The 12,350-nt window shown below is 38.1% G+C and overlaps 1 protein-coding gene across 1 annotated transcript in view; it reads left to right on the plus strand.

Annotated features, from left to right (window-relative positions):
- Nucleotides 1–12,350, plus strand: part of Lrp6 (LDL receptor related protein 6) — a 125,139-nt gene that overhangs the window by 44,504 nt on the left and 68,285 nt on the right. The window contains exon 3 of the mRNA XM_075982513.1: nucleotides 4,501–4,698. Coding sequence (XP_075838628.1) covers nucleotides 4,501–4,698 — 198 coding nt within the window. The remainder of the gene's footprint in view (nucleotides 1–4,500; nucleotides 4,699–12,350) is intronic.

Genomic DNA, 12,350 nt, shown 5'->3' on the forward strand with positions numbered 1-12,350 from the left:
ATACATGCTCCCCACCCCCCCAAAAGCTCATTTCAGACAGAAATATCAGTATCTTCTGTAAGCTTATGCCTCCTGTTTCTACAATAGCTGCCTCATGTATTCTGTTTTAAATTGTCATTATTTACTGTGGAGTGACTAGCATGGTAGAAGTTACTATTATAACTGCAAGTCTTGAATTATTAAGCGTGCTAGCTAGCATTTTATTCGTTTGTCCATCCATCCATCCATCCATCCATCCATCCATCCATCCATCCATCCATTTCTCTGTCTAATCTAGTTTTTAAAGACAGGGTTTCTCTGTGTAGCAGTCTTGGCTGTTGGAACTAGCTTTGTAGACCAGGATGGCCTCAAACACTGAGATCTGCCTACCTCTACTCTCCTAAGTGCTGGCATTAAAGGTGTGCACCCCCACCACTTGGCACTTGCTAGCATTTTAAATTAGAATGGGATAAGATTGCATATGCTAAAATACAGACATAAGAAGGTGTATGATGTCTTTTGGGAAGAATGTTTTACTCACTGTGTTTGGAGTAGAGGCAGGGCTGGTAGGACTCCTGCATTTTTAACTGAGTTATGCTTCAGTCTGTGAATGGTGCAAGAAGCCACCAGTGAGAGAGAAACATTTGTTACTCTTCTCAAGAGGATGTAAGGTAGGAAACATTAAAGGATGGATCTGGAAAGGCAGGCTTTGTATAAATGACTCTTTCTGTTGTTCAGCTACCATTGTTTCATTACTCTCTCATCATTTTTATTCTTCTGTATAGAATTGAGAGATACACATAAAATGCAAGTTCTGGGGACAGACCAATCAAATTCATTAATGGTTTCCTAATGCCTTAATGAGACAAGTTGGGGCTGGAGAGATGTCTCAGTGGGTAAAATGCTTGCCAGGCAAGCATAACCTGAGTTTGGATTCCCAGAAGCTAAACTGGTAGCCCAGCTGTAAGATACTGTGGAAGGCAGACACAGGAAGCTCCCAGGCTAACAAGCCTAGCCTAGCCTATGCAGCAATGAAAAAGAGATCCTACTTCAAATCACATGGACACCCCTCTTTCCACGTATTTTTTTTTTAATCAAATTTAAGCATCTGATTTCTCACATAAGAAATTTGACCACTCTGTGTCTTTATCTCAGCCCTCATGTTTTGTGCTACACTGATAATAGAATCTGTGCTCTGGAGTTTCTTATTACATATACTTGTGCCTTAAGGTGGTCCCTTTTCCTTGAATGTTTCTTCTTCCGAGGCTCAACTCAAGTGTCTTTATGTCTGGTGGGATTAACCATCTTTCTGAGATATATAAAGGCGAAGAGATGCAGAATAGCATTAAAATCTTTACTGATGTGTGGGTTTTGAATGGTGAACACTCAGATTGTAAATTAGCATGTCACACTAATGAAATCCTGCCACAACGCCCCCCCCCAATTTATTGTGAATTCTTGCTCACCTCTCTGCCAACTCATTCTTTAAATGCTACTTGTTTTGCTAAATCTTTCAGAAACTATTATATACTCAGCAGATTATTAAGAATCAGCATGTAGAGGAGGGCTGGGGAGATGTCTCAGTGGTTAAGAGCACATACCATTCTTGCAGAGGGGCCAAGTTTGGTTCCCAGCACCCATCATGTCACGTGGGTCACAGTTTCCTGTAATTCCAGCTCCTGGGGATTAGATGCCTCTGGCTGCCATGGGTACCTTCACAAACATGCACATGCCCACACACAGATGTATTCACACATACCCCTAAAAATAAGATCTTAAAAGAATCACTGTGTGGGAAGTCATGAACCTTTACAAAAGCAATACTTTTACTACTTCAAGAAATGAAAAAAAAAATCATTTTTTACCTTTTCTTATTCAGAAAAATATATAAAACTTAAATGTGTCAGAGGCAATAAATCTTAAACATTAATTAACAAATTTTATGTGTGTCAAATACTCAGGTTGATAAAGGAGCATTAATCACATTTGGGGAGGAAGTATTGCACTATTGGAGATAAACTGTGAGAATGCTGTTGTGTGGAGAGAAGTGGCCAGGTCGTGATAAAGACTCTGGTAGAGACTCAGCAGGTCAGAGCTAGATTATGCTAATACCCTGCCCTCTGCTCCTGAAGTGAGAAACCTGCTGAGTGCAAGGAGGGTCTTTGAGCTTTGTGAGCTAAGTCTGATTTTACTCCTCCTGTAGAGGAAGAACATGGGGGACCAAGAGGTAAATAATTTATTAAGGTTCCTGTAGGAAGTGGCCAAGATTATGTTCTCTGAGGCCTGTGCCTCACTGTCTCTCTTCTAAGTGCTTCACGATCAGAGGACTTGTAACTGAAGAGTAACAGAACAGAACACAAACCCAGCATGGCAGCTCAGGCTAGTAATCCCAGCATTTGGGGGGTGGAAACAAGAGAATTAGGTGTTCAAGGTCATCCTCAACTACAAAGTTAGATTGAGGCCTGCCTACATGAGTCAATCTCAAAGCAAAATAAAAGTAGACAGAAACAGCCTGGTGTAGTGGTACCTGCCTGCCTGTAATGTCAGCAGGAATTATAACATGAGTTTGAGTATAGTCTGTGCTGTAGTGAGTTCAAGACAAGCATAGTTATGCTTGAGACTATATCCATATCATTTAAACACTCTATAAAAATAAAATCAACCACAACTTAAGTATAAAAGTGAAAACACCTACAAGCAGCTTGATTTTAGGTATAGATTCCTGAGATAATTTTTACTGAAAATGCTGTCCATAGATGAAAACACTGGCAAAGTAGACAGACCAGGGAGCAGTGTAAAGAAAGTGAAATGAGTCATGTCAAGACGTACTGCTCTCTCCATTCCTTTTCACCCTCCTCAGTCTTTCTCCTCACTGCCACCAGTTTTCAGTTTCCCCCTGCTTTCCCTGAAACATAAAGCCAGCCATTTGATTCAGCTTAAAACTCTCCATGTTGCTCTTAGAATAAAAACCTTAAGGGAAACATGGCCTGCCTGTCTTCCTGTATAAAACTTTATCCGGTATGGTATGAGCTAGTCCTTCTCTTACTCAGTGTAGACAGTGTCCAATCATCACCCTTCATTTAGGAAGAATCTGCTTTCTTTTTATTTCTTTAAACACCAAGACTATAGCATGAACATTGGAGAATCAGATTTTTGTTTGAATTTCTTGTCTCCATTTGCTAGCTGTGCAACTGAGCAAAAGTTTCCTTTATATTATGAACCTCAGCAAAAACAATACTTTTACTACTTCAAGAAATGAAAAAAAATCATTTTTTTAACCTTTTCCTATTCAGAAAAATGTCCCTCAATTTGAGCCTATTTTTATACAGTTTCCTTGAGACTAGGCGTTCTGTGGGGACTGGCAGGAGTAGGATCTTACAGACAGTGCCTTGTTTTCAGTACCCCACAGTGAGAGGTTTATCATGTCAGTTCTGTCTCTATTGATGATGTTAACATAGCTTGTTTTTGGTATAATCATCCAGACTTTCTTTGTAGTTGCTATCTTCTCTTTGGTAATAAGTAATCTGTAGGATGTACAATGAGATAATGTAAATGTTCTTTTTTTATTTTTTTAAATTGTTTTTATTGAATTACATATTTTTCTCTCCCCTTCCCTTCTACCCTCTCTCATGATTTCCATGCCACCAAATATACTTAGGAGGTCTTGTCCTTTTCTTCCCTCCTCGCTAGATCCTTGTATGTCTCTTAGAGTCTTCTTTGTTGTCTAGGTTCTCTGGGATTGTGGATTGTGGCTGGTTTTTCTTTGCTTTATGTTTACAAGCCACTTATAAGTGAGTACATATTATATTTGTCTTTCTGGGTCTGGGTTACCTCACTCGATATGGTGTTTTCTAGGTCTATCCATTTGCCCACAGATTTCAAGATGTTATTATTTTTTTCTGCTGTGTAGTACTCCATTGTGTAAATGTACCACAGTTTCCTTATCCATTCCTCAGTTGAGGGACATATAGGTTGCTTCCAGGTTCTAACTATGACAAACAGTGCTGCTATGAACACAGTTGAGTACATGCTCTTGTGGTACGATTGAGCATCCTTTAGGTATATACCCAAAAGTAGTATTGCTGGGTCTTGAGGTAGGTCATTTCCTAATTTTCTGAGAAATCATCATACTGATATCCAAAGGAGCTGTACCAGTTTGTACTCCCACTAGCAATGGAGCAGTGTTCCCTTTACCCCACATCCTTTCCAGCATAAGTTGTCATCAGTGTTTTTGATCTTGGCCATTCTTACGGGTGTAAAATGGAATCTCAGAGTTGTTTTGATCTTAATTTTCTTTTTGCAAATAAACCCTGACCTCTGGTTTTGCACTCCTGGTGTTCTTTGTCTGTATCAGGCATATCTGTATATTGGTTTCAAGTAGTAGATTATTAAAATGTGGAAAAAAAATGTCGGATTTTCAGTTTGTTGTTTCTGAGAGAGCTTTATGCAATAGTAGTAATTAAAAATATTTTGTGGTTATGCATGTCATGGCTGTATTTTTTTCTTTTTAATGATTTTTAGGTTCATGTACTGGACAGACTGGGGAGAAGTGCCAAAAATAGAACGTGCTGGAATGGATGGTTCAAGTCGCTCTGTTATAATAAACACTGAAATTTACTGGCCAAACGGACTGACTCTGGATTATGAGGAGCGGAAGCTTTATTGGGCAGATGCAAAACTGAATTTTATCCATAAATCAAACCTGGATGGAACAAGTCGGTAAGATTGCCTTGTTTTAAATTTTAATTTTATGTATTTGACTGCGTGAGTGTATGTGCACATAAGGGTGTGCCTGATCTCTCAGAACTGGAGTCCCAGGCATTTGTGGGGCACCTCTTTATTCTATGCGTTCTGGGATCTGAACTCCATTTAATATGACTGCTCAGTAGGTGCTCTTACTGCTGACTCATCTCTAGCCTGCCATGCCTTTTTCTTTTTAAAATTTAATAAAGCTTTATTATATCAACCAAAGAGTGATAGAGGAAGACATCCAACATTGAGCTTTGGCCTCTAAACATATGCACACATGCACATGTATGTGCTGGCATGAATCAGCAGCATATACATGTGCACAAACATGCTCAGCTTCCTCACTCCCATGTAGTTATATTTCTTATGTGATATCAACATTTTCAGCATGTAGACTTAGTGAGGCTTTGTTTAAAAACAAAGTTCTGGTTGTCTGGGTGCACACCTTTCTGTGGGTGACATCGTAGCACTCAGAATGCAGAGGGATTGAATCTGAATTTGAGGCAACAGAGAGGTAACATGGCTTCACTGTCTATGCAGGGGTGAGCAGAGGTAACATGACTTCACTGTCCATGCAGGGGTGAGCAGAGGTAACATGGCTTCACTGTCTATGCAGGGGTGAGCAGAGGTAACATGGCTTCACTGTCTATGCAGGGGTGAGCAGAGGTAACATGGCTTCACTGTATGTGCAGGGGTGAGCAGAGGTAACATGACTTCACTGTATGTGCAGGGGTGAGCAGAGGTAACATGCCATCACTGTATGTGCAGGGGTGAGCAGAGGTAACATGGAATCACTGTATGTGCAGGGGTGAGTAGAGGTAACATGGCTTCACTGTATGTGCAGGGGTGAGCAGAGGTAACATGGAATCACTGTATGTGCAGGGGTGAGCAGAGGTAACATGGAATCACTGTATGTGCAGGGGTGAGCAGAGGTAACATGGAATCACTGTATGTGCAGGGGTGAGCAGAGGTAACATGGCTTCACTGTATGTGCAGGGGTGAGCAGAGGTAACATGACATCACTGTATGTGCAGGGGTGAGCAGAGGTAACATGGAATCACTGTATGTGCAGGGGTGAGCAGAGGTAACATGGCATCACTGTATGTGCAGGGGTGAGCAGAGGTAAAATGGCTTCACTGTATTGCAGGGATGAGCAGGGAGGTAACATGGTATCACTGTCTCTATGCAGGGGTGAGCAGAGGTAACATGGCTTCACTGTATTGCAGGGATGAGCAGGGAGGTAACATGGTATCATTGTCTCTATGCAGGGGTGAGCAGGGAGGTAACACGGTATATCATAGGATTTGAAAGTAGGGAAGCTCCAAAAGAACATCCTCTGAGGGACAGTAGGATGTGGCACATACTACGTTTGGCAGGTGGATTACTGAATTCAAGGCCAGCTTGGTCTATAGAACCGAGTTACAAGGACTATCAGGGCTAAACAGAGACCTTGCTCAAACTCCTCTATACCCCCAAAAATGATTGACAGGAAATATGGAACAATGGCTACTCCTTGAAATATCTGGCAAGTGTTGTGTGTCCGTGGGAAGGACAGGTGGAGTTAGGAATTTAACCCCAGTGAACTCTTTGAAAATGGTAAGACCAGAGTTCTTACTCAGGTTAGGGCACCACATTGAAAGGAAAGAAATTGCCTGGGAGAACTGTTTCACAGTTGTACAGAAAGGCACACTGGAACAGGGAGAGATGAAGGGAGGAGAGAAGAGTTTTCAAGAAGGGGACACCTAGTGGCTCTCAGAAGCTAAACTTTGAACATCATAGGAACAAGGGGGATGTGTTTTGTGAAGCTAAAACTACCTTAAATATTGCTTTCTTTTTCAAAGTTCAGAGAAAATATTTTGATAAAGGAGAATCAGAAAAGAATCAGATGAAGTGCCGTTTAAAGTTACTGCAAAGGAAGAAAGAATAAGGAACAGAATGCGCGCACGCACACACACACACACACACACAGCATTCCAGAAAACTTCAACACAGAAGAGAGGGCAAACCTTTGTTTAAATATGACCAAAAGTTAATGTGAAATCAATATAACATGTAAAGGAAAATGACACAAAAAAAGTTCTGAAATTAGATTACTAAAACTTAGAAAAATTTGTAAGTGGAAGAAAAATCATTTTAGGTAAAGGAAAAACAAACAACTGAAGAACAAAAAAAATCTACCTTAAATGATCAGTGATGTAAGAAAGTTTGATAGAAATTAAAAGGAGGAAAAATGTAATTTTATAGATCTTGATAGGACATCTAATAGAGACTTTCCAAGTGTCTCAATAACACTGAAAGACTTTCAGGAAGATGTTGAAAAAAATTGAAATAAAAGCAGAAAGAAATTTCTGTATCTGAAATGAACAATTCTTGAAGTGAAAAAATCACTAGGGAATTTAAAGGCAGCTGCCTTTAAATTTGAACAAAAACAACAAAACAAAACAGAAACAAAACAAACAGGAAACTTGAGGTGATAGGGCAAGGAACAGCATCAAGTGGAGGACTAGAAAAAACAAAACTGAGAGGGAATGGCGGTGTGGGAGCTCATTGGGTGGACTAGTGTGTTCAACGTCTAGATTCCAGAGGAAAAGAGGAGAAATCTCTGAAGAAACCATTGCTGGAAACCATCAGATCTGAAGAAAGACAGGAGTGCCAGTGTTTGAGAAGCTGTTGAACTTCATGCAAGAGGAACATAGCATGAGACAAATTATAAGCACATTTAGAAAAGCCAAAGATACATAATTTTAAAAGTAAAAAGAGAGGTGACTTGCTATGTACAAGGGAACTTGATTAGAGAATAGGCAGAATTCTTAAAGAAACAATGTTGACCAAAAGACAGTTGGCCAGTTTTCAAAGGGCCAAAAGAAAAAAAAAAGTAAACTTGGAATCCTATACCCATCAAAACTTCAAAAGTGAGTAAGAAAGTGAAACATTCCCAAATAAACAAAAGCTGGAAGGATCTTTCAATATAACAATTTTTCTTTGGGCAAACAAACCATTAGGGCACAGCAGACTGGGAAACCTGCTACACTGGTCCTCCTGAAGCTTGATGACTAGGATGTAGGAATGTTCTTTGTACTTGGCTTTTGCATGGACTTTCCATAGTGCTTTGTTCATTTTTCTTGTCTGAGCCATGTCTTCTCATTCTCTGTCTGCAGCCTCCTGAGCTCTTGCTAGTTTCTCATATTTATTTAACTTTTCCTGCTGAGGTCTCTGATTTAGTGTTACCTGGTTTCACCAGATTATTTTTTCCAGATCTTATTGGTTTATTTATTACCCTATTATGTCTTAACCTATTTTGAAAACAAAATCATCGATAATTGAGATTGCTTCTTGTATTGGTATATATTTACAAATTTATGTTATATATATATATACACACACGTATATAATACAGGATTGGAAAAATAACCTTTATATTTTTATGTTTCTAAATCTTTATAAAGAATGCATATTCCTTTTATAATCAGGAGAAAAATAATAACTGGGGAAAAAGAATTCAGGTATCAGAATTTGCTGTGGTTTTGGTTCCTTTGTGTGTTTCCTCTCATTTCTAATACTAACTTTCTTTCTGGCCAATCTATAATCTTTTGGGGCCCAGTTTTTAGCTTAGATTTTCCTCATGAGACCCAGTTAGATATTATTTTGGAATATTCTGTCAATCAAAAATTTATGTGGGGGAGGCACATGCCATGGTTGGCATTTAGACGTCAGAGGATAACTTAAGAGTCAATTCCTAGGTGGTGGTGGAACACGCCTTTATTCCCAGGTGGATCTCTGTGAGTTCAAGGCCAGCATGGTCTCTAAGAACCAGCTCCAGGACAGCTAGGGCTGTTACACGGAGAAATCCTGTCTCGAAAAACATACAAACAAAAACCAAGCAATAGTCAATTCCTTCTTACTACCAAGCGGGCCCTTCTCATCAGGACTTGGCAGCAAGTGCCCTTACCTGTTGAGCCATCATGATGGTCCCCATTCTGTCAGTTTTAATAATAGTTTATTCATTAGTTCTGTTACTGAATTCTTAATATAGATAAGATTTCATCATTGGACATATGATTTAATAATGTTTCTGTCATTACAGCTTGTGTCTCCATTTTCTTGATGGCATGTTTTGAAACAAATAGTAAAGTTTTTATTATAAGCAATTTATCAGTGCCTTTTCTTTTTGTGTTTTATTTTTGTTTTTCAAGACAGAGTTTCTGTGTGTATCTTTGGAACTCACTCTGTAGACCAGGCTGGCCTTGAACTCAAAGAGATCTACCTGTTTCTGCCCCCAAGTGCAGGGATTAAAGCACCTGGCCAATTGCTTTGCTCTTGTTAAATTGCTTTTGGTGCTCCTAGTAACCTTTGTCTGACAAGAAGTGATAAATATTTTCTTCTATCATAAATATTTTCTTCTATGAGAGAAACTCCCAAGAGTTTTATTATTATAATGCTTACGTTTAAATCAGATGTATGATCCATTTTGATTTGCTTGTGTAGGTTAGCTCTTGAATTCCTTTATAAAATATATCCCTGATAGTATTTTAAATGGATAACTTGAAAAGGAATTCAGTGTTATATATTTATGTATTATAGTATAAGTATTTTACTCATAGTGTTGGAGATTGAGTCCAGGGCCTCACTACACACTATGGGCTGGGGTTTTTAATCTAGGCCCTCATGCCTGCTGGGCAATGCAGTACCCCTGAACTGCATATCCTTTGCCCTTTAGCCTATTATTTGTTTTTAAAGAAATACATTAATTTTTAAAGAATGTTATTATTTATGTGTGTGGGGAGATCAGAGGACAACTTTTGGGAATCAGTTCTCCCCTTTTATTTTTATGTGAGCTGTGGGACCAAACTCAGGCTGCCAGGCTTGCCTAGGAAGGACCCTTACCCATTGAGCCATCTTGTCAGCCCTTCTTTATTTTTGTGGTGCTCAGTATTGAAACAAGAACCTTATACGTGTCAGGCAAATACATTTATTCCTAGTCATTATTTTTAGTAGCAAAATTAGAACAGTTATTTTTCATTACTTAGCATATAGAAGTACAAAATATTTTTGTTGATGAATCATTTAATTTTACAATCTTGTTGAATTCACTAGGTTTGGGGAGATTGGTTTTAAAAAAACTACATATTCTGTATACATAGTTATTTCATCTGGGTGGGGTGTTCTTTTGCTTGGCATATTAGCTACATCCTCTGATACAATGTAGAGTAGAGACATCTTTTGCTCCTCCAGGATAGGCATTTATTGCCAGATTAGCAGAATGTTAGGCCAGATTTTTTTTGTAAAGTGCTTTCTTCAGGTGAAGGAAGTTTTCTTTTATTCTTAGTTTATTGACTTCATTTGAAATCATGAATGATTATGGATCTTGCCTATTTATTTTATATCTATAGAAATGGTTGTGTTTTTTTTTAAAAAATAAGCATTGTAAATGGCTCTTTTAATTGTTAAACCAAGCTTGTATTTCTTGGATGAATTCACCTTAGTGATTTATAATTCTTTTTATATGTTCTGTTGAGGATTTTTATGTCCTTATTCATGAAGGATATTAGTATATATTTGTTTTTTTCTGGTATCTTTGTGATATTGTTACTTTAGAACCAGCCTCTAAGAATGAGTTGGGAAATGTCTTCTTTACCTTTATTTCTCCAAGAGTGTGTTACCAAATATTTCTGTCGTCTGCCCATCTATTTTTCTTATTTATTTGTTTGTTTGCTTGCTTGCTTAAGTGTCTGGTAGATTTAATCTGTGATGCTGTATGAGCCTGGCTATTTCTTAGGGATTCTGTGACTGGCTGAGTTTGTTTATGCATCTCTGTTGTCTTCCTCCATGAATTTTTATTAGTAATTGGTTTTTTTCTAAGAATGTTTCCATTTCCTGTAAGTTGACTAATTTGTTGGCACAAAGTTGTTTATAGTTGCTCCTTGTAATACATTTTTTGATTTTTTTTTAAAAAGTATGATGTTTTCCTTTCAGATATGATGTTCAGTTTTAGTTTATACCTTTGTTTTTTCTTTGCCAATATAGCTACAGGTTGCATTTTCATTAATCTTTCAAAGAATCAACTTTCTATGTTATATCTTCCCATGCTTCTTTTTGCCTTAGTGTACTCTTCCTATTCCAGTGTCTTCAGGCTGAGGCGGGTTGAAAGGACGTTAATTTGCCATCTATCTCCTAATTAAGGCATTTGTAGTCTATAAATTTACCTCCTTTGATGGATGCTCATAAATTTGTATGCATTGTACTTGTGTTTTATTTTAGCTCGGTATTTAACCAATCTTGTGATTTCTTCCTTAGCAAGTTTTTTTTTTTTTTGAGCTGGTTCTCATTCTGTATGATTGCCTACATAGGCCACAGATTTGTGGTAATATTTCTGCCTCAACCTCTGAAGTGTTAGGATTATAGCTATGAGCTGCCTGCTTCGTGACACAATGCTTATGTAGAAGAAAATGCGGAAGAATTTAGAAAATGAAAAATTGAGAAAAATTTAATTTCTCGGTTCTTTATCCATTTTTATTTCTTTTATAAAAGATTTATTTATGTGTGAGTGTTTTGCCTGAATGTGTATGTGCATTGTGTGTGCTTGGTGCCTATGGAAGTCAGAGAGGGCGATTGATCCCTAGGACTAGGATGGTTGTGAACCAACAAGGGGTTCTGGAAACTGAACCCAGGTCCTTTGTAAGAGCAGTAAGTGCTCTTAACTGGTGAGCCATCTCTTCTTTTTAGTTTCTTGATGAATTACAATTTGGACAGAAAAAAATACTTTGTATAGCTGTAGCATTTATTGATGGATGGGCCTGGAATACTGGGTTATAAACCTGTGTCACTTCACCAAGCAAAGGCATGCATTAGTATGGGTGCTTACATTTTAGTCGTGGAGAGTAAACACAGGCCCTTATGAGTGTTAGTGAGTGCTCTGTTTCTGAGCCATGTCCCCTGAGATTTAGTTTTTTAATGAGCTGGCATGTATAGTTGAAATGTAACAGTGGTAGAGAGAGCCCTTGCCTGCGTTTGCATGCCCTGAATTCAATTCCCAGGTCTACAAGAAAAATAAGGAAATGAAAGGAGAAAATTGATGATTTAGGTCAACTAGTCAGTATGATGTTCTAAATTATAAATTAGTTGCCTTCCTCTTATGCTCAGTTTTTAATTTTTAAAATAAAATATGTCTTGAATTTGCAATACTTTAAGTCAGGACTGGTTCATGTGTCTCAGATACTGTTTCCACAATCCCACAGTTGTCCTTGCCAGAGACCATGAAGTCACCCTATGAATGCAAAGTTGAACTGTTCTCTTCAGTAGCTTATGTATTCATGTCTGTCTCGCCTCCCTCCCCAAGGCTGAGTATTGGAAAACACAGTTTATGAAAATATCAAAGTATTTATTGCCTTAAATGTTTGTTTGACTGAAATCATAATTTATTCATTTTGTTGAGAGCACTTACTAATTGAACAGCTCTGACACTGCAAAGTGCTGTGTCTTGAGGGCTGGCTCTTTCTTTTTATGCAATATGTTTTGTTTGTGAAACTCTAGTTTTGTATTATGAACATATTGTGCCAATGGTTAGCTGTCTGAATTGAGAGGTTTAGTTATAGTAAAATAAAAACAAACAAAATAGCTTAGAT

Source organism: Microtus pennsylvanicus, chromosome 8 (assembly GCF_037038515.1).
Source record: "Microtus pennsylvanicus isolate mMicPen1 chromosome 8, mMicPen1.hap1, whole genome shotgun sequence".
Taxonomy (NCBI): Eukaryota; Metazoa; Chordata; class Mammalia; order Rodentia; family Cricetidae; genus Microtus; species Microtus pennsylvanicus.